General features: G+C 50.5%; 2 protein-coding genes across 2 annotated transcripts in view; one reads left to right on the top strand and one right to left on the bottom strand.

The window, feature by feature from the left end:
• The window catches only part of Fanci (FA complementation group I), a 55,364-nt gene extending 49,137 nt beyond the window's left edge, over positions 1-6,227 (top strand). The window contains exons 30-38 of the mRNA XM_032893383.1: positions 25-93; positions 261-369; positions 550-737; positions 1,393-1,446; positions 1,523-1,582; positions 4,156-4,218; positions 4,733-4,828; positions 5,016-5,123; positions 5,644-6,227. Coding sequence (XP_032749274.1) covers positions 25-93; positions 261-369; positions 550-737; positions 1,393-1,446; positions 1,523-1,582; positions 4,156-4,218; positions 4,733-4,828; positions 5,016-5,123; positions 5,644-5,715 — 819 coding nt within the window. The 3' untranslated portion in view covers positions 5,716-6,227. The remainder of the gene's footprint in view (positions 1-24; positions 94-260; positions 370-549; positions 738-1,392; positions 1,447-1,522; positions 1,583-4,155; positions 4,219-4,732; positions 4,829-5,015; positions 5,124-5,643) is intronic.
• Polg (DNA polymerase gamma, catalytic subunit) lies at positions 5,147-22,079 on the bottom strand. The gene is made up of 23 exons (XM_032893384.1): positions 21,936-22,079; positions 20,448-21,216; positions 17,787-17,982; positions 16,652-16,816; positions 16,403-16,549; positions 16,196-16,275; positions 15,846-16,028; positions 15,594-15,742; positions 15,329-15,455; positions 14,242-14,478; positions 12,863-12,980; positions 12,599-12,676; positions 12,196-12,303; positions 11,601-11,761; positions 10,934-10,987; positions 10,722-10,839; positions 10,173-10,308; positions 9,839-10,085; positions 8,244-8,366; positions 7,943-8,111; positions 7,615-7,823; positions 6,413-6,573; positions 5,147-6,039 (listed from the first exon to the last, which is right to left on the bottom strand). Exons 2-23 carry the CDS (start codon positions 21,053-21,055, stop codon positions 5,963-5,965), a joined length of 3,651 nt encoding a protein of 1,216 aa, XP_032749275.1. The 5' UTR covers positions 21,056-21,216; positions 21,936-22,079; the 3' UTR covers positions 5,147-5,962.
• Positions 22,080-22,222: the final 143 nt, after the last annotated feature.

The raw sequence follows: 22,222 nt of genomic DNA, 5'->3' as shown, positions 1-22,222 counted from the left end.
GTCTGACCTCTCTTTTCTTCCCAGGATGTAGAGATCGAGAAGACGGACCACTTTGCTATAGTGAATTTGAGAACGGCTGCCCCCACTGTCTGTGTAAGTTCCCATGTAGTCCATGGGAAATAGCCTTTGCTTTGCCCTTCCTTCATGCCGAAGCCCGTTAGGGTGGCTTCCGTCCTCAGGCCTGTAAGGCCCCTGTGGAAGCGATGCTTGTTCCTGCTCCAGCAATGTGGGCCATCCCACACATTCTTCTCTTTTTACAGTTACTTGTTCTGAGTCAGGCTGAGAAAGTCCTAGAAGAAGTGGATTGGTTAATCACCAAGATCAAGGGCTCAGTGAACCAAGAGACTCTGTCAGACGAAATGAGTCCAGGTAGGGATTGTAAGGCCAGCAAAGCCCCACCTCCACCCCCAGCCCCTGCACACACACATCTCAGTGCAATCTGTTGCGTAAAGGCAGAGCCCTGAGCAGTTTTCCTGGGTGGTTTGCTTTCATTCTCTTACTGCTAACTACAGAACTAGACTGAAGAGCATCAATTTCATTTCTTTTCAGAAGATGCCTCTTCTCAAGCAGTTCCACCTACTGTCCACATTGAGAAAGCCATCACCATGCAACTGGGAACACTGGTTACATTCTTCCATGAGCTAGTGCAGACAGCCTTGCCATCGGGCAGCTGTGTAGACACTTTATTAAAGGACCTGTCCAAAATATACAGCACCCTGACAGCATTCGTCAAATACGTGAGTTTCTTGGGAGATGATCAGGTCCCGCCCCACCTTCTGTAACCACAGCCAGGTACGAAGTGCCTCTGAACGCAGCTCTCGGCTCGTCGTCATCAGGGTCGTTTTCATTTGATGGTACCTAGTGATGGTCTCCACAGGCCGGGGGAAATACTTGTTAGTACTGTCTAAGTGAGCTCTGCTCGGCTCTGACGGAGAACAAAAGACTCTTGTTGCACATACGCATTTCAGGAGCTCAGTGAATTCAGGAACTGGGTAATGTGTGCACATAAAGCTGCAATCACTTAGCCAGCACGGGCAGTGCGTGGTCACCTCTGGACCGTGCATCTCGCGTTGCCTGCTGTGGCTGCTGAGCTACTGTGGTGGAGATACCGGGAGCCTGTCCTCTTTACTGGCATCTTAAAAAGATAAATGGCACTTGAGAATAGACTTATCTCCTAGATACAAGGACCTGTCTGAAGGAGCCTTAGGCAGTGATCTGGTCAAGTCAGCCGCAAGCCTGTTGCTGCCTCTTGTCTGGGAAGCTGATGTGCTCAGAGAAGAGGGAAGGGGAGGCTTTGTTCTTGGCTTTGCTGTGAATGCACCTTTTCCTCTGTAGCAAGAGCACTGAGGCCTACTCCGTGGCTGATGGGTAAATCTAGGAATTTTCTGTTAGTATCTCCAGGTATGTCAGAGCTCCAGAAGAATTCCAAACACCGTGGAGAAGCTGGTGAGTTGAGATCGGCTTCCCTGAGGAGGGGGAGTGTTTGCTACAGTTACACTCATTTCTTTCTTTTTCACTCCAGGTGAAGCTGTCAGGCTCTCATCTGACCCCTGTGTGTTACTCTTTCATTTCTTATGTACAAGTAAGTGATTTGGAGACAGTACCAGTAATCTTGAAGAAAGGGATTAATGGAGGACTGAGTTAGTGGGATCTGAATTAGGTTTCCAGCGCCCACATCAGGTGGCTTACACTGCCTGTAACTCCAGCTCTGTGAGATCTCACACTTCTGATTCTGACTTCTTTGGGAGAAAGAATATGAGAATATTTAAAATAATAAAAACTAATCTAAAAAAGACTGGGAGGTGGTGGCATAGGCCTTTAATCTCAACACTTAAGAGGCAAAGGCAGAGGCGAATCTGTAAGTTTAAGGCTAGCCTGACCTACAGAGGTGAGTTCCAGGACAGCCGGGGCTACACAAAGAATGCACAAAACCAGTAAGAAGAAAGGGGCATGTCCCAGGAGCTGCTTGGGCACCTGATGTGTATAAAGTCTACATAAGCCAGAGGTGCCCATCTGAACAAACCAAGACGAGAGCTTTACAGATATACCAAGTGTCTTAGGATTTCTATGGCTACCACAAAACACCACGACCAAAAAGCAAATTGGGAAAGGGTTTATTTGCCTTACACTTCCAGATCATAATCCTTTATTGGAGGAAGTTGGGACAAGAACTCAAACAGGGCAGGAACCTGGAGGCAGGAGCTGATGCAGAGGCCCTGGACTGTGCTCACTAGCTCGCTTCCCATGGCTTACTCAGGCCTACTTTCTTATAGAACCCAGAACTACCAGCACAGGCGTAGCACCACCAATAGGCTGGACCCTCCATCAATAACTTAAGAAAATGCCCTACAGCTGTGTCTCATGGAAACATTTCTCAATGAGGTTCGTCCTTTCAGATAACTCTAGTTTGTCAAGTTGACTAAGACTAGCCAGCACAACAGTGAAACCACTTCTAGAGCTAGGAGGCATTTAGTATACTTGTATCTGGAGTACAGCAGGAACAAGGCAGCCTTGGCTCATTTCTGGGTGCCTGCAAGTCCATGCAGGGCTTCTTTAGTGTAACAGCATCCAATACGTGGGGGGTGGGGGTAGAGGGGGCAGGTGCGGGAGCTGTGAGTGAGCAGCACTTCAAAGGGTGGAGGGCAGGGGCTTGTTAGAATTGATACAAGTCTTTGTGTAGTGTTTGCCTGCATGTGTGGTGTGGCCCAGGCTAACACTGCTTCTATCTGCCTAAGGGCTATAGGAGTGCACTGTCACACCCAGCCTGATATGCAGGGCAAGCTCATTTACCCCTGGCCCTTCTCTCTGAAGTGCTTGCAGACATTTTGTACATTCCCCGTGGACCCCTCCTTTCAGTCTGCTGTTTCTGTAGGATATATCCCTCCGCTCCTGAGGTCTGGATTCCTTGCACCTTTTCATTTTTGATTTGAGCATTCTTCTGTGTGCTGCAGGCCAGTTTTGAATTTGAGATCCACCTGCCTCAAGTCAAATTCTGCAATTATAAGCATACTGTCATACCCAACGCACACACACACACACACACACACTTTCACACCCTTTAAGACAGGGGCTCGCTTTGTTGCTCTGGTTAGCCTAGAACTCACTATGCACTTGAGGCTCTCTGTACAAAGGGTGTGCGTCACCATGCTCAGCCTCTCCCTTTTGTATGTTTATATATCCACACTGACTTCATAAAGCATCCTGTAGAGACCCAGGACAGCCGAGTCTTGGTCCTGTTTTAGTCAGCAGTTACTGGCAGTACACAGGTTTACTTGTGGAGTTTCAACAGGGTGGCACCTTGGCTACAAACCTGAGAAGATAGGTCACATCCCACATGGTCAGGTGAAGTCCCTTCCTTCCTCATACAGGGTCTTAACCTCTACCCCAATTTTCCTAGGTTTTACTTCTTCATACCGGCACCTCCAGAATCTTTTAGAATGTAACATAGGATCTGCCTGCCTGTCTGCTGTATAGCCTCACCATACAGTCTCTCTGACTTAAGAACTGTTTTCTTGCCCCTGCTCCTTTGCTGGAAAGCTAAAAAGGAGGCCTCTCTTTTGAGATAGTTTCTTTTCCCCATCTCTCCTCACTTAGGGCTTGGCTTTCTCTTGCCCCGTTATTATTTGGTTGCTATTGTTTTAGACAGGGTTTTACCATGTAGCGGTCTCTGCCTGTCCTGGGCCACAGCCCTGCCGTGTGGACTGCCTAGAACCCAAGGAGACCCAGCTGCCTCTGCCTCTTCTGTGCTGGGATTAAAGGTGCCCAATACCAGTTCTTCCTTTCTGTCCAGGAGCTCCACACTAGTTACGACTCCAGGAAGTGTCCTGGTGACCCTTTACACTTCAAGTGTAGTGACTATACTGTGCATAGGATTACCTCTAATACTGGCTGTAGACCTCTGCATGGCCTTGGTCAGCTGCCCAGTAGGAAAATGCCTGTTCACGCTACCATCTTGACAGTGTCCATTTTAACTATCTGTATAGTAGCTCAATACAGTAATGGTTATAGTGATACGGTACTTCCAAGACATACACACCCAAGGAAGCAGACATCCAAGGGCTATATAATGTATCACAACTTTTGTGCCTCCCAGGTATAGCTTGAGGACTAGAGGAATGAGTCTTGAAGAATGAGATAATGTTTCTGTTTCTTTAGAATAAGAGCGGTAACAACCCAAAGTGCCCAGAAAAGGAGAAGGCTGCGGTTAGCAAATCCATGGTAAGCTTCCTACCTGGCCATTCAGATCCATCCATCTTGTTGGACATTAAAAAGCAAGAGTGTACAAAGTGTTCCATAAAGGATCTAAGAATTGCGAGTGCAGGTGGGGGGAAAGTTACTGTATTAGGGAATATGGCCTAAACAATTCCTTTTAGGATGCAGAAAGGCCTAGGCACAAGATGTTTCTTAAAAGAAATAAAGCTAATGTCCAAAAGATCAGCCGTGTGTGTGTATGTATGTATCATACAGGAAAACACCAGGCAGATGGTCTCAATTAGAAGTGGGGTGGTGGCACTTATCTGAAGCCAAGGAATGAAGAGCTAGTCTAAGTGACTTGGGGAAACAATACACAGTATCCGCATTTTAGGGGCTAATCTTAAATTCATTTGACTATCCGAAAAATGAAATACAGCATGTGCCAAAGTGGGTTTCTTCTAATAATGTAAGTGTGAGAGATGCTACAGAAAAAATCTTAAAGCCATTGAACCTGAAATGTCTTACCTTTTCCTCGTAGGCTAAAGTTCTTCGTGAAACCAAGCCAATCCCTAACCTTGTCTTTGCCATTGAACAGTATGAAAAATTTCTTATCCAGCTGTCTAAAAAGTCTAAGGTAAAAAATATTCTTTATTACCACTCCCATCTACTGTTGGAAGGAATCTAGCCAGCTGTGTGGCAGGCAGCACAGCTAGAGAAGGTCAAGGGTGAACTGATCTGATAGAACCAAAGGTCTTCCAGGTACACAGTACCTTAAGCTGTCCCCAGGAGAGTGCCTGTGCTTACAAGCCTGTCTACCCCAGGTCAACCTGATGCAGCACATGAAGCTAAGTACGTCTCGGGACTTCAAGATCAAAGGCAATGTCCTAGACATGGTTCTTCGAGAGGAGGGGGAAGACGAAAACGAAGAGGTTGGTGCCTACTTCTGCGTATGTTTTTTGGTATATATTGCTAGGAAAAGCAGCAGACAAAATACCCTGTCCTGGGGTCCGGTTTCTATAGCATTCTGGCTGGCTTTTACACCCTCCCCTGAGGTAGGCCCATTCTGACTCATTATCTGAGCCCACTGTTTCCTTGCCTTTGGCAGGATTCCATCTTAAGTTTGTTGAAGCTAGAAATAATATCAGTAGACAAGACACAGTCAAAATTAGAAATTTATATAAAGTAACTTGGATAGCTGGCTGAGCATGAATTCTTTAGATCCCTGTGCTGTAGGCCCTGTCTCCTTTGAAAGGCCACATGTAGCATTGTGACTGAGGTTGCTGTCACCATGTCCAAGTAGGAGTTAGGCACATTCTACTCAGGACTGGGGGTCTGAATCTCCGCCTGGGAGGCAGACAGGAAAAGCATGACTGATCCAGGAGTTTGGTGTTTGTTTTTATTCCCATCACCTTAGAGCAAGGTTGTCAAGGATTCTACTCTTCCTTCCAGGGCACTGCATCAGCACATACACAGCAGGACAGAGAACCAGCCAAGAAGAGAAGGAAGAAATGCCTGAGTTAATGTGACCTTGGGGCATCTGCTTCATTTGTGCCCAACAGTACCCCTTGTCATACAGCCTGCACTGATGTTGGTGTCCTGGTTCTGAACACACTGAACTGTGCCTTCAGTTAGAAGGACTCTTCTGGGCAGGTCCTGCTACAGAAAAATGGCTGCCTTTTGCAAAAAGCACATGGGAAAGCCTGAGTTAAGGAGCCTGCACCACGCCAATGAAGCTCCACAGGAGCAAATACAGAGCCTCCAGACAGAGCTAGGGTCCAGGCTGGCTTCGTTTTTCCAAGGAGCCTTTGGTGAGTTCAATTATCTGGTAAATATCCAGTGCTTCACCTGTAAGACAGTGGGAACTGGTTAGGATCCCTCCAGAACCATGACTGAGCTAGGGTCAAAAAGACAGTGGGTGAGAGGGAGTATTTGAGAGAGGCTGCCATGAGTGGCGGCTTGCCTTTGGCATTTTCAGCAGATACATTTTTTCCAAATAAGGATGCACTTTGGCTTATATAATCTTTAAACATTTCTGGGATAGTTTTGAAAATGGGTCAGTGTACATGGAACATTTGAAATTGACTATGAGCCACCCACCCTCTGCAACAGCCCCCCCTTTGTGATTTGAGTGTCATATTCACTGTAGAATGCAGCGTAAGGTAAAAGTGGGTCTCCTGCTACTTCCCACTCCATATGTATAAGGACAAAGACTTCTCACCCTGGGGAATCCCGTATTTCCTTTCCATCCCAGTTGGGTTAGAAGGAGTTTTACAGTCCATGGTCACTTCCTTCCTGAGGCACTGGTCAATGTCTACTGCACTGAAAAAGGCAACTGACTGGGGCAGGTCATTCAGACCCAGCTTGTAGGCAAACATGCACCTGAAAGAGAGACCAAGTCTTCTCACAGCCATCCCTGCTGTGATACAGGCTCCTTACTCCGGGAGGAAGAACAGTCGGTTCCTCCTACTTCAATCACCCACTCTTAGCAAAACCTCGAGACTGGAGGCTATACCCTCCACGTTCAGCATACCTCTGAAATATTCAACACACTTTTCTAATACTTTATCAATACTAAAAAAAGAAGGGCTAGAGAGATGGCTCAGCAGTTAAGAGCACTGACTGCTCTTCCAGAGGTCCTGAGTTCAATTCCTAGCAACCGCGTGGTGGCTCACAACCATCTGTAATGGCATCTGATGCCCTCTTCTGCTGTGTCTGAAGACAGCTACAGTGTACTCACACACATATTACTGGACCTGAATGTGAGAAATAAATGTGTACTCTCAACATAGCCATCCCCAAGCCCAGAAGCTAAGAAAGCATGGGAATGGTGTGGGGCTTTTTGCTTGTTATTTACCCATTCATCAAGATAGGTCACAGTACTCAGGTTGGTTCTGACTGGCACGTCAATAAGGAAAAATAACGTTTAACTCTATGAACTAGAATTTTTAGTATAAATACAATTCAACACACCTTTATTTAGTCCCACTGCTAGAGGAGACAGAGTGGTGAACCGAGTGAATTCAGGTGGATCTGAGTTCAAGGCCAGCCTGGTCTATATAGTGTTCTAGGACTACAAAAGAAATACCTGTCTCCCCCACAAAAAAAAAAAAAAAAAAAAAAAAAAAAAAGGCCAAACCAGAGAACCCAAAACAAAGGAAACTCAAAGTTGCATTTGCATTTCCTCTTGAAATGCCTCTGTCACTGACCCCAGGCACACCACTAGGGAACAATAACATACCAAATCCCTTGGTCCTGCCACCATGATGACTTACTTAGTACTGGGACGTGCCACTTTCAGACCTAACAAATCCTTTTGAGGTCCTTTTTAGGACTTCCATAAACTTTGAAAATAGAAAGCTGAACCTGTCAGTTCTGAGTTGACAACTCAGTTCTGCTCAGTGGCCCCAAGACCCAGCATACCTGGTCAGGAGATTGGTGATCTGCAGTGCCAGGGCAGCACGGTAGCGGTCCTCCTCACGTACCAGGTAGCGCACCTCATCATGGATGCTGATGCAGAAGCGCCCATCAATGGCAAATTCCTCAAACAGCCACTTCATGGCCACAAGCATGAGGTGTAAGTAGTCCACAGCAGAGCTCTGTACCACCCAATTCACACGACTGGTCATAAACTAGAGATAAAGGGACATCAGTGAGGGACTGTGCTGCTCACCATCTAACTCTAGTCCAGGAACCCTGCCTCCCCACCCTACCCCACTCTCCATGCTCCAAGGGTGGCACGATCCCTCACCTCTCCCTGGACAACCGAGGGCTCCAAGGCTCTGCTGATGCAGCAGCCCAGCACTGGGGTGCGTGGTGTGTCAGACATGGCAATGCTCTCCAGCTTATTAAACATTTCTGACTCCGTACCCCCTGTCCATGCTCGTTCAGTGACTACCTCCCACTTCTTCCATCGAGACCTGGGGGAACAGACCATGAGGTCAGGCTTTGCCTGATAGCATCTCAGTGCTTTAAAAAAAAAAAATCCAAGTCTATCAGCCCTTTGGGACCAGCCCACGAGTCCCTGCATCTTGAACACAAAAGGTTCTCACTTCCTTGAAGCTTCTCTTCGGATCTTTCGAAGATCTTGTAGGGAAACCCAGCCGTCTTCTGTCCTGTCCACAGGAACATTTAACTGTTTCACCAGCCATTCACCATCATCTGAGAGCCGATATCTGTGAGAAGTAGCAGCACCATGTCACTCCCATTAAATGGCCTCCTGGTGGCACACCCAGTTTCCTCACCAGCCCCTGGCCACGTCTCTCCGCTACAGCTAACTTCATAAGGGAGAGCAGGCCCTGGCAACCCACCAGGGATGGCAACTAGGAAGACTCTAACACAGAAACTCGTGCCTTTGTGTCCAAAGGCCTAGGCCGTATCATGTTAGCCCAGACTGTCCCAGTGCCACCTAACACTGAATGCCCAATGACCAAACAGCCTTTTATTAGTACAAGAGACAGCAAGGAGTCCAAGTACAGTGACCCCTGAAGGGAAGAAGAGACCTGGAGACAGGTCGGCCAAGCCTAACTTAACTCCTATTGTTCTGCATCCCCTGGTTCCTAAGGGGAACCTATCAGAAGGCATAGCAGGACATTCCCACAATTTAGGCCTTCAATTCAAATTCTTGTGATGTCTTTGCTTCTCTAACTAAGGCCCAACCTCCCTTCTCATTACTTTCTTACCTCCACCATTCATGAATCTAGGGAGACACTGCTCACCTGCTTAGAACACTGCTCCTGGTTCCAACAGACGCAGTCAGTACTCTACCTGCACCAGCTACTCTGTCAAAATGTGTATGCTGAAGAGCTTCTACCAAGCTGACAGAACACTAGGGTCATTTGGGAAGGAGGAATCTCAACTGAGAAAATGCCTCCTCACACTCACCTACAGGCAAATCGGTAGGGCTTTTGTGTATGTGATTATGAATGATGGGGGAGGGCCTGGCCTACTGTGGGTGGTTTCAGGCAGGTAATCCCAGAGTATGCCCGAAAGCAGGCTTAACAAGCCAGTATACAGTATTCCTCCATGGTCTCTACAGTTCAGTTTCTGCCTCCAGATTCCTGCCCTAATTTCTCTCATGATGTAGTGGAACCTAAGGGTTGTTAGGATTAAATAAACTTTCCTCCCAAAATTGCTTTTGGTCATGGTGTTACCTTCAGAAATAGAAACCTAAGGTTTCCACAGTTAATCAGCTATCTAAACGAGGTCACTACACAGTATACCTAAAAAAATAAAATAAAATAAAAGGCTGCCAACACAGTGCTACCTCCCCTCCCTGCACTCGACCCTACAAAGGCCCTGAACACAGCATGGACGGAGCATTGCTGGAGTAAACAGCCTGCACTCTGCTTTTACACATTTCTATGCTGTCCACTTGCTTGGTTCCTATGGCAATGAGCACAGGACCCCTAAACTCCTCGGGTGTTACATAAGGGAGGAAGAGGGTGAGCCCTTGTCATAAATGGCCACTGATGACAATATGCCCTAAGTACAGTTTTACCCTGTGAGGGGAAAACTAACACTAAACCATCCTGCAGCTAGGTTTAGAGGGACCGCACTCAAGTGATGGACAGGAGATGGAGAGAGCTGTAAAGCAGGCCTGTGGTTCTGGGATGCTAATGTGGGTGGGCAGAAAAGGGACCCTCACCGGCGCAGGCCTTTCGTGACAGCGTACATCTGCTGGGCCTTCTCAGCTGCCTCCTGTCTTGAGAGCCTGTGGTTGAACTGCATCAGCAGGCGCTCGGCAAAGGACTGCCCAGCCCCATAGATGCGGCCGTAGTTGAAGACTTTGGCATGCTCTCGACTGATGCCCACAGTGGCGGCTGTCTTACTGTGCAAATCAGTGCCTCTGCTCTTCCTGCCCTGTAGAGTCATCCAGCCAAAGGCCGTGCAGCCTGGAGAACAGATAACAGAGAGAAGCTCACATTTGGCTCCTTCTCCTTGGCCACCTCACCCCTGCCCAAGACAGGGGCCCTGCTTACCATGCATCCCAGCAAAGTGAGCATCTCCAAGAACGGCTGCGATCCACAGTTCCTGTGAGTCCACATCAGCACCCACAAGGACATAGCCAGGTGGAGCCTGCACCATGGCTTTCAACTCACTGCCTACCCGGTCAGGCTGCAGGAAGAGTGGGGTCAGGACCACCTAGAAGCCCAAGGCAACTGCTACCCTGGATTTCTAGGCCCAGTGCTGACAAAGTACTTGGTATCTTCCCTGAGGGAAGACTTTGTAGAATGCCACACAGCCCTGATCCAGCTGGAAAATGAAGAAACCCTACAAAACTGTATGCCAGGCCCCCACTGACCTGGCTCATCTAAACTATATGACAGCTGTGCCCACTATGCCTAGCACTGTCCAGTCAGCAGCAGATACCTAAATACATTTGCTAAAGGAGTGGATGACGTGAAGCCAGATTTGAGCCTTCTGTAGCCCACAGAAGTTTCTTTTTCATGTCCCTTGCCCAAAGGCTCTGAGATAGTTCCCGAGAACTGAGAGGAAGAGCAGGAGGCAGGAACAGAGAAGACATATACCCGAGCATTGCTGGCGGTGAGCCACGTGGGCTCCACAGCGCGACGGGTGATGGTGCCAGCAGTCACCACCTGGGGCAGGATGGCCCCATAGTGGCTTTCCTCATCGAAGCTGGGGTGCCTGGAACGGGGAGAACCAGAAGTGTCAGCAGGCTTGTTCTGGCCCTAGGACCCACATCACTCAGTCTATCCCACAACCACCCAGTATGCCGTACCTGGTCACAGTCCGGGGCAGAGCTGACCTGGGGAGCCATACCACCATCTGGGAGCTGTAGGACAAGAAGGTGCCAAAGCTCAGCCCAGCTGTGGCAAGCATAATGTGCTTCAATGCAGTCACCAGCAACTGCACCCGATCACTTTCAGGGATGCTGTGTAACCCTTGAAGCCGGGCACCAACACTTCTCACTAACCTTACTAGGGTGGGCTCTGGCTCAGCCAAAGTCTAGACCCTACAGGAGGATCTGGGCCCAAACAGAGGAATCAGGGTGAGCTTGGGATCACAACCATCATGGAAATGACCTTTGAGATCAATCCATTTGCCACTACAGAAAGATTCAGCTCCCAATGCCTAATATAGGTTTCAAGATAACCAGCCCTTAACAACCCATGGCTCCGGCAGTTAAATTAGGAGATTTAATTGGAGGTGGGGGAGTCCTCAAAGTCCTTCCACACCACTCTACATAAACAGAGAAACTAAGCCGACAGGGAGAGATAGGCCCAAAATCCATGTCACCAGGACAAGCACTGAGCCTCTACTCTGCAGCTAGTTACCCTCTGAAGTAGTGCAGGCAGATCGCAGCAGAACGGGAGGAAAGAAAGCTGGGAGCTGCAGATGCTTGACAGCAATACAGACAGGCTTTCTGTAACCCCACTTTGGCCTACCTGATGCGTTTATGAGCATTCCTCCAAAAAGAAATCATTTTATTTATTTCCAGGGCACGAGGTCCACTGGCACCCCCTGGGCCAGCCTGCAGAGTGCCATCTTCCATCTTGGGCAGGAAATCTTTGGCAAAGGGACTACCCACATTGTAGTTGTTACCATCCTGTAGAGGACAAAGAAAGGGGCTGGGACAGGTAGCACAGCACTGGGTAGGAAGCAGTCACAGACACTGGGCCTTCTCCCAACAGAACCTAAAACCTCCCACAGTTGGGGCAGCTCCCACTCAGATATCTTGCACATCTCTAAGTGCATGCACAAGAATGCTAAGATGATCAGACAAAGCTACTATCAACAGCCAACAGAAGCTACCAGAAGACAGACACAATGTTATACACTTGATATATGTCAGTTAACCCCACCAGGATCCTCTCACTTTTCAATTTTCAATAGAAAATCAAAAGCAGTAAGACATGAAAATTGCCCCAAATCTTACGGTGATTCTCTCAATCCCACAAAAGCAGTCCAGGTCTGAGCAAACACGAAGCCCTACTGTGGGCCATAATCACAGCAAGAACACGAGGCAGCCACAAACCATACCTTGTGAGGCAGCTTGAAAAACCAGCAACCGGGGATATCCACATCATTATAAGGTCCGTTGCCATGGTGATAAGTGGGCTGGCTGGTTTTGGGGGCACAAGCAGTAGGCTGTGGGGGCCACACACCCAGATCAGGCCCTGCTCCAGCACCTGCATTCAGCAAGGGCCAGCCGATAGGGGAGGTGGGGGTGGGAAAAGGGCCTGAAACTGAGCAGGCGAATTGGAAAGTGACAGGAGAGCATGCTCACAGGTTCCCTCCTTGGTCCCTACACTTAAGAACCACAGGGGAACAGGGCAGCATTCCCAAGACCTAGTGAACTCTGGTGGGAAGGAGCTTTGTGAGCAAGAGGAAGTCCCAGCCGCCCACTACCCACCCAGAGAGCCCATGCAGGTGTCTTGCTCACCGGAACTAGGGGCTGACTCAGCCCTGAACTCTCCACTGTGGCCTCAGCCTCCACATCTAAGCAGCCCAGTTCTTCTACCTGGATGGGCCCAGGAATCGGGTGTGAGAGGTAGGCAACTGTAGGCCTGAATCCACCAGCCCTTACCTCCAAAGAACTCAGGTTAGACCAATCTAGGATGAGCAACACAACTCCCATGCAAAGGTGCCTCACTTCCCTAGAAACAGACCCTCATGTTACAGGCTCATGTTCAGAGTGCAGCCTCACCGTCTGCCACATGGCACTGTCCGTGAGCAAGAACTCCTCAGCCAGGTCTGTCTCCCGGGTCTCCAGCTGCTGCTTGCCCTGGTCAAGACAGTGCTTCTTGTACAAGGACTCGATGGCTCTGTGCAGAGAAAATAACTGCTGACTACCGGCGGCCTGCTCGGGTCAGGCAGCTGGCGGGGGTTTTCTTCTGGTCCCTCCGGTTAGACCTCACATTAGCTCTGAGGGAGGAGACAGCAATTTCTACAGCATTTAAATTCTCTGGGTTGGGAAGACCAACCCAACTGACTTAGCACACTGGTGACAGGCTAGGTTTCCATAACTGATCTGACTCAAATCCAAGCTCCTCTATGCTTGAGGGCTCTGGAAGCAAAGCAGGAGACGTGAGCACTCAAGGCTGCCCTGCAGAGCTAGCTCCTGTCCGCTCACCCCGGTGTGGGCTCAGTGGAGCAAGGCCATGTCAGTCTTTCCTCTGAAAACCTGACAAGTGACTCCTGATGCCTGGGCCACCTTCACTACCTTGACCTCTGCATAACACCTGTTTGTCCATCAAACAGGTCAACTTGTCCGTTATAAATGTGTATACCAGGCCTGGTAAGGAGGCTTTGTCTCCTGTGTATGAGGACAGAGTTCAATCAATCTCTAGCACCATAAAGCTTAAAAATTCAAATAAAGCCAGGTGCAAAACTCTCACACCTATCATCTCAGTGGTTGAAAAGCTAAGGCAAGGGACTAGAGGGGTGGCTCAGTGGTTATGATCCCTGCTCCTCTTCCAGAGGACACAGGTTCAGTTCCCAGCACCTACAAGGTGGTTCACAACCATCCATAACTCTAGTTCCAAAGTTACACCCTCTTCTGACTTCCACCATATATCAGGCAAATAAGTGGTGCATATACATGCAGACATTAAACAAAAATGTAAAATAATAATAATAATAATGGAAAAGAAGAAAAAAACAAAGCTGAGGCAGTAAGATGCCCTTGAGATTGAGACCAGCAACATAGTGAACCCTGTGCTAGCCTAGGCTTCGGAATGAGACAGACCAACTCAACAACGAAAAAGCAAAATAAAAGATAAATAAAAGTAAAAACTTTTCTCATGGAGCTGCTTAGACACCAAGTGAGATTTTCACTACAAAATGCTCAGTAACACCGTAGCTGGCTTGTAACGAGCACTCAAATTCCATTCAAGAAAAGCTGCCCGCCTGCCCTTCCCCAGGTCACATCCAAAAACCTCCCCTCTGAACTACTGCAAAGGCAGCTGAGCTGCTGGGAAAAGAACTAGGACCCAGATACTGGGACTACAGCCCTTCCCACCAACCAGCGCTGACCTTGTTTACTCTAGAAGGAAAGGGATCCAGCCCTTCCTCCCTAAATCTTACCTGTAGGGGCAGGTCACTGCAGCTGACTCCTCAGTGGGGCTCACTGGCAGCTCAGTCAGATTATCCCGCCGCCCAGGCACCAGGTAGCCCCAACCATGAGAGTCTGAGTAGTGTAGAGGAAAACCATCCCAGGTCAGTGCCATGAGCTTAGGAGTGACCCGCATTTGCAGGCTGAGGAGGCTGGGGCCCGGAGTCCATGCAGGGTCATCTAGCCGAGGGCAGAGTTTCCGGTACCACCTATTCCCCCCAAAGGAGGTTTTAAAAAAAGTATTACCCTAGGGAGTAGGAAGGATCTCTCTTCCATGATATACCTCAACCCACCTCCAAACCTCCAAGCAATCTGGTGACTCAGGCCAGCAAGTGTCAGTCCTCTCTCTTGTGTGTGTGGGGGGGGGGGGCGGGGTGTTGAACCTATATGGTATGTCCTAGAATTACTTATGTCTTCTCAGATGGCAAACCCTATGTCAAGCTTCAGTGCAGCCTCTAAGCAGAAACAGATCTTCCTTCCTACCCCAGAACTCCCACTGCTGCAGAGACACTCAGCTGTCTCTCACAGGCTGCCCAGCAGAGCTGAGACCATGGCGAAGCTAGCACAGCAAGGCATTTACATCCAGGGTTGCATAAGTACACACTGGTCACCATGACTGCCCTTTTCCTCATCTGTCTCTAAGACATCAATGAGTGGTACCTCCTCAAAGACAGTGCCCCTTATTTCCACAGGCAGAACAGAAGTGCCTCAAAACTATACACACACACACACACACACACACACACACACACACACACACACTCTAAGTCTTATTACAGCCAGCTTCACTGTCTGGTCTGCACACCTGCTGCTCCTAGAACGGAGATCAGTTCCATTAGTGTCCCTGCTGCTGTCACAGGTGGCACACATACCACAGGGCTCAATGCTGTCCTGAATGTGTCCAGAAAGCCATTAGGGTCAGAGTAAACATAAGTGAGCAGAAATGGAAGGTGGGATGAACACACCACATTCCCAGGTCTAAGACCTTGCTGAAGCCCAAACAAGAAGGGCCTGAGGCTCATGTAAGACAGCCTGTGTGCTATTGAGAGCCAGTCTTACCCAGGGTGTCCAGGAAGGTGTTGGGGTCGCTTAGGCAGGAGGTCTGTGGTGCTCTTCAGCTGCTGTAAACGGGTGTGGGCCATTACATTTTGCTGAAGCTCCTCCTCCTCGCTGGGTGGTCCCGGATCTGTGCAGAGTTCAGGAGCTTAGGATCAGAAGGGACTCACAGGTCTGAAAAACTACAGCAACCCTTTGCAAAGGCCCCCTGGGTCCTAGGTCTGTCCCCAAGATCACCCTTGTCCCATCTCCCACCTAAGCTTCCCACCTTCCTGATCCATGGGATCCCCAAAGGGCCCAGCTCCCTCGATGGGCAACTTGCTGGCTGAGGCTGTCTTCTTCACCTTCTTTGCCTTTTTCTGCTTAAATTCCTGCAAGTCCCATTCTAGGTCCCAGAGCCAAGGGTCTTCTTTGTACCTGTAGAGCCAGTCCACCAGGCTAGAGTTAAGGCTGAGGTGAAATTGAGGCCTCCTACCTGCCTGTCCCCTGCTTTGACCCAGCCTACCCCAAGCCTGACTACCTCTCTCCTGAGAGCAACTGGCAGGCGTCATTAGCCAGCTCCATCAGCGACTTCTTCATCTCCCGCTGGAGTTCCTCATATGTGCTCTGTGCCTCTGTCAGGTACCGCTCCCAGTTCTGGTTGACAGGCAGGTAGGAGACACCCATCTCCAGCATGCCAGCCAGAGTCACTGGGTGGGGACACCTTAGAGACATACACCAAGGGCTGCCATAAATGACCACAGGAGATAACCACTGAATATAGGGGCTCCATTAGTGGCCAGCCTAAGGAAGAATCAGTCCCACCTGATTATCATGGGACTGGGTACCAGACCCTACCCACCCCCAGGGATTTCACCTGGGTCTCCTCACCTCTCCAAGAAGAGCGGCAGCTGCTGCTGGAAAACCTCAAAGGTGGCCCACACATCACGAGCACAGTACTCCATCAGATCCTAGCACAAGTGACAAGGAACTTGTTGGCGGAGACAATGGAGGAAGACAGGGACAACTACCTGCTACCTCCCCAAGTTCAGCTGCAAGTCAGTCACTGCCTGCGTATCAGCTGTGCCAGCACCATACCTGGAAATTCTCCCTGATGTCCCTCATGCTGCCTTTGACGAACAGTTCCCGAGGCTCCTTCTCTAAGCGAGGTCCCCCCACATAAAGGTTGTGCACGTCTGCAAGATTATTGGCACTGCTGATGTCCATCCAGTCCCAAGATGAAATCTGAGAAACCAAAGGGTGGTCAGCTTGGTCTCGAGCCTGGCAAGCAGAGCACTGACAGGATCTTAACCGTCCATCTCTGGGCAGACCCAAATGCACTCTCACCGCTGGACCATTCGATTTCTTCTGGGACTTCTGACCTCGCTTTGTAGGATGCTGGGTCTTGTGCTTGCCCTGCTTGGCTCCCATCCACAGACTGCGCTGGAAGCTGCTCAGCCCTGAGATAGCCATGTGCATGCTCATAGTGTCCAGAAAGCGCATGCGTGAGCCCTGAAGGAACGGGAGGGGAAGAAAGGCTGCAACAGAGGGGCTCACTGGCCACTGCTTCAGTGGTGTTGACCTCCAGCCCCATCTTTGCTCCTCGGCCTTTGCCCCCAGCACAACCACCTCCAAAGCAAAACACAGAAGTCTCATGCTTACCCTACCACCTGTAGGGGACCTGCCCAATGCCTGAATGTGCAGAACTGGCTCGAGCCCAGTGTACAAGTACTTCCCAGCTCCCAGCAACAGCCTGGGCAACTTCAGGTAGTAGAACTAAACAAGACCCTCAGAGCTATGCGGCAGACCCCCAGCTCTGGCTTCCCAAGCTGTGGCTAGTCAGCAAGGCCTTAGCACCTTAAATGCCAGGCTAAGGGTGCTACTAGGGGTACTCCCTTGTCCTGTCCCTTACCTTATCCTGCTGTGAAGACTCAGAGAAAAGGGGTTTTTATAATCTAAGGACTGTCACTACCACACACCAGGCAGTTGATTGTCTGACACATGTGCTATTAAAGCTCTCCTCAGAGTCCACTGAAGGAGCTTCTGTTATCTCTCTTTACAGAGACTGGGGTTTAGAGATGTTAAGGAAAGCATACAGCCCCGTCAATAGCGAGGCAGGATGTGGCCCAGGCTGTAACTCAGAGCCCTCAAAATCTCTAAAATTCCATTCAAAGATAAGAGCCATCTTATCCTGGACTAACTCCCAGTCCTGTGTCCACACAGCTGTGACCGAGCTCCCTGTACTCTTCAGGGAAGAGGGGAGTCATCTACCACAACAGTTGCAAACACCATGCTAGTTTGTTTTAAATCTGCTCTGGATATCCAGCAGCTGAGCAGAGACCAAGCAAGGCTGGTCAACAGATGTCCCACAATGCTGAAAAGGAGTGGAAACAGTGGCGGAGAAAGTGATGCTTTTCCTAGCAAAGGGGACGGGGCCTTTGGCCCATCTTACACAACAGCACGCCGTTCCCACAAACCTTACCTGAATCAGATACTGTTCCCTGATATGGGCTCGGTCAAAGGAAACATTGTGCCCCACCACTAACTGTTCCTGCCAATCCTGCTGGGTGGAGCTGCTGGCACCAGCAGAGACCCCCAAAGGGATTAGGTCAGCCGGCGACAGCTGGCTGGTCCAAGAGTAACGCTCTTCCACCAGCCGCCGGCTGCACCAGGAATACCTGAGAGAGGTGAAAATGGGCAGGTTACCATAAAGGACTAGACTTCTATTCCACACCACCCGCGCATGCCAGGTCCCCAAGGGCTGCTACACTTGACATTCACTCTCACAGAAGTCAGGGGATCATTGAGGAGAGAAATGACAAAGCTTCGTTACTATTCAGCTCCCACAGATTAACAGAGAGCTAAGTGCTATGACTGAGTGCAGTGCCGTGTACAGGAAGGTGTGCAGGCCCACTGAGTCTGCAGCTAGCTCTGAGGCCTTTATGGACATGACCAACCCCTTGTGTCTTTAAGCACAAAACAGCTAGTTTGCCAAGTGCTAATGAAGGAGATGGTTGGTGGTACAACCCCAAGTGGAGAATTTAAAGTGGGAAAAAAAAAGACAAATGCTGCACACACATACAGGGTGAATCGTCTGACGGCTGCGAAGATTCTGAAGGACAAAATAAATCATGCACCCTACAGGAGCAGCCACCTCGGTGAGATGCCACAGAGTGCACCAGGATGAGAGAATGTACGCACACGTGCCAGAGTGGGTGTGGAAGAAGACAGATGAGTAGTGCTATTTGCAAGGGACCTGATACTGACTCAGGAAAAGGCTAGACTGCTCAAGATCCCAAAGTGGGGCCACTGACTGAACCTGCTCCAAGCCACACACACTTCCAAAGGACTGAGGCCACACAGTGGCTAATACAGCTCTAACAGAGCTCCCTCCAACCTTTGGGAACACAGACGTGAACTGCCTCAGGTTTCCAACTGAAAAACTGGCTGCGTCAAATCTGGCAAACTCTAATGCATGCTCCACTGTGGAACCACGTAAGGCACTCAAGGTGGAATTCTTCCTTTTACCCCAGCCTGTCAAAGCCCTTTGTAACAACAGCAGCAAGGGCTCGAGTGCTAAATACTTGAAGCTATGAAGATGACAAGAACTTCAGTTAACAAAAGTCACACTGGTGTCTAGACACAAGCCTGCAACTGTGTATGAAGCCATCTTATTATAAACTTAGGTGTGATTTAAAAAAGAAAGAGAGAGAGAGAGTGAAAATTAAGATGAGCTGGAATCCGTGCTATCAATACTAAAGTTCTCTTTAGACCCCCAAATGCCAAGGGTCTATGGATATCCCTTCAGGCAAATGACTGATTACCAAAAGCCTTCTGGAAGCTACCTTGTGGGAGACTTGGCTGTCCAGGCATCTGCCCCACTCCTACAAGTTGTGTGCTGGTCAGGTTATAAAACTGTATGGCAGGTAAAATGTGGACTGCTACCAAGGCACCATCCACAACCATAATAGTCACGCTACGAAGAGAAAGGTCTTCGCATAAGCCCAGGCTTCCGTCACCAGGAAAACTCTGCAATGCCCCCAGGACCACTGGCAGAATGGAATGAGAATGGAGGCAGGGTGGGAAGGAGAGAGCAGAGTGAGGAAGGTGGAAAGGAGGAAAGGGGACTCGACCTGTCCAAAAGTGACCAACTGACCAAAAGCCTCATCGACACTGGTTTCCTCCAGCCACTCAAGCCTGCTTCCTCTTGTAAACGATGGCTGCTATTCCCCTGGACTCTGGTCACCACATCACATGAGAGCTGGCCTCTTATCGCAGCCTCAATCGAATCAACACGGAGTGGTCTACATGCTCGTTTCAGCCACGAGTGCCTACCTTAGCTAGCAAGCCATGCTTTCATCATTTTCAACTGCATATACAACATTTCGCAGCTTTCTTTACAAAGATGGAGCTCCCAATAGGAATAAAGAAACTACCAACTTTTTTTTTTTTTTTTTTTTTTTGCTGGCCATGCCTGAAAGCATTAAGGTTGTAAATAGTATTTTAATCCTGGAACGAAGAATAAAAAAAGGGGAGAAACAGGACTGCCATCACTGCTTGAAAAAGAAATGTGGGTAGCACTTAGAAAGTTATTTAAAAAGAAAAGGAAGAGACTGGATATACTTCTTTGGGACCAAAATGTCTACTCAGGAGGAAGTAATAGTTCTTGGCTGGGGGGTAGGCAAGACTAGGCCACCTTCAGGGGCAGTTGGAAAGGCACTTAAGGAAGACACTGGGGATGTGAGCATTTTAAACTGCCTAGAACAATCCCACCAAAGGAACATCTTCCTGTCCAAACTAACCATCAGCACTACCAAAACCAAACACTGGTCAAACATTTTTTTCAGACTAACTTCTCATGGAAGCTGCTTGGGTCGGGATTGAGGCACAAACTCACTGTCATCTTAAATGGTCTCTCGGTCTGTCGCAAACACAACACGGTATCCTCTGCATGGCCCCTGACATTCGCTTGGGTGTTGCCTAGAGCCTGTGTATCTTCCCACCAAAGTGAGTCCCACAGATGCAGGATTAAGCAAGTTGAGTAACCAGCACACCGCAGCAACTCAGAAAGTGTTCACTGAACCAAACCATTAAGCTGGGCCCCCTTACAAACGGTAGACCCCTGTTCCTAACCCCCACTTACCAGGCCGAGGGGGATATGGCCACCGCCAAAGTGGGGCAGGTTCCCTCTGCCAAGCAGACCTCCACGTCGAACACCAGGGCCCGCTCCTCGGGGATGGCCACGGGTTCGGCCTCCCCCTCGGGGCCGTACCGGGTCCAGCCCTGCGCGCAGACCCACTTCCTGGGCTGGGGGGGCAAATGGGCCTCCGATAACGAGGCGGCCGCCTCCAAGTACGGGAGGCTCTGCTTCTGGGCCAGGAGGCGGAAGTGCTGGTCCAGGTTGCCCCCGAAGAGCCCGGGCAGGCGCAGCTGCACGTCTGGCAAGGGCGTGGTCGGCTGCCCCCAGAGCCCGTGCTTCCGCAGGTGCTCGATGCTGCGCTGCACCGCGGCCTCGTCGGCCACGTCCCCTCCGCACCCGAAGATTTGCTCGTGCAGGCCTCTCGACAGCATCTGGATGTGCAGAGGGTTGAGCCGCAGCTGCCCATTCTCTGAGGAGGGCATTTGCGACTGCGGCTGCCCGTCGCTGGGGACGGGGTCGAGGACGGAGCTGGAGACCCAGCGTCCTGTTGCTGGTACTGGCCCTGAGGCGACTTTGGCGCCGGCCACCTTCTTCCAGAGCAGGCGGCTCATGATTGGTGCAGGGAGCCCCCCGCTGTGAGTCGGGGCACCTGGCTTTGGGCTCCAGCTTGACTGCTTTTTACTGGCCGAAAGACTCAGAGAGAGACTCGTCCCCTCTCTGTGTTCCTGCCAGTGAAATAGGTCTCACCATGCCTGCCTTCCTCACACAAATCCTAAAGGAGATAAATAAAGTGTTATTACATGTGTCACGTACTTGTACAAACAACTTATCCCTCATCAAATCTGCTGCGTGCCAAGCATTTCCTCCACTTGATCTTAGCCAAAAAGGCCACAGTGGTGTAGGGGCATTTTTCAGTTACGCCTCCAACAACCTTAAGAAATGGCACTGCCCCTCCCGACCGATGGGCCACACAGACTCATCAGTGAACTTGGAGAAGCCGCTGGAGATGCTGAAATTGGGAGACGCAGACCAGAGTTGTTCTGGCTCTCCAACTGCGTGACCTTGGCCAAGCTCCTTAGGCCCCGACCTCCTCCTCTGTAAAATGGGGTTAAGGACTCTAGAGCCACGGACTCTAGAGCTGTCTGAGTGACAGAGGGCGCGCTCGTCGCACGGCCCTGACCCCAGCAGGCGCTCAGCAGACGGCAGCTGCCAGTACCACCCCGCCGGCGGCCCGAGGGCCTAGCACCCCAACTTCGAACCTGCCAGTGAGCAACTGCTTCAGGGTCCGCACCCACACCCGGGCGGGCCCAGGACGCTCTACTCGGGAGATCGGCGGCGACCCCCGCGCACCCGGACACCGGGTCGTCGCCGCAACCGCCGCGATGCGCCCTGAGACCGGCCGCCGCCCTGCTCCCAGCCACGCTCCGGGACTGGAGAGGGAGCAGCCCCGCCGCCGCGCCCGGCCCTCCCCTTGCCGAACCCGCCGGAAACCTCGGTCTGCTCCGCGCTTCCCGTTCTGCGGCAGCCCACAGCCCTGGCAACGACGCGGCGTCCGCTGCGCGCGGCCCACGCAGCCTCCGGGTGGCGTGTGGTCCGGAGAGCAGCCGCAACTTCCCGTCTGCGCGAACTGGGTCCCGCGGCTACCCAGAGGCAGGCGGGAGACTCCCCGGAGCATCCAATAGGAGCGCCGCCAATGGAGCCGCCCGCCCGCGGGGGTGGCAGAGGGACTTCCGGGTGAGGCCCTCTGAAACTCCCCTCCCCATGGAGAGCGTGGACCA

Source organism: Rattus rattus, chromosome 2, assembly GCF_011064425.1.
Source record: "Rattus rattus isolate New Zealand chromosome 2, Rrattus_CSIRO_v1, whole genome shotgun sequence".
NCBI classification, from domain to species: domain Eukaryota; kingdom Metazoa; phylum Chordata; class Mammalia; order Rodentia; family Muridae; genus Rattus; species Rattus rattus.
The sequence above is the reverse complement of the archived record's forward strand: the minus strand, read 5'-3'. Positions and strand labels throughout refer to the sequence as shown.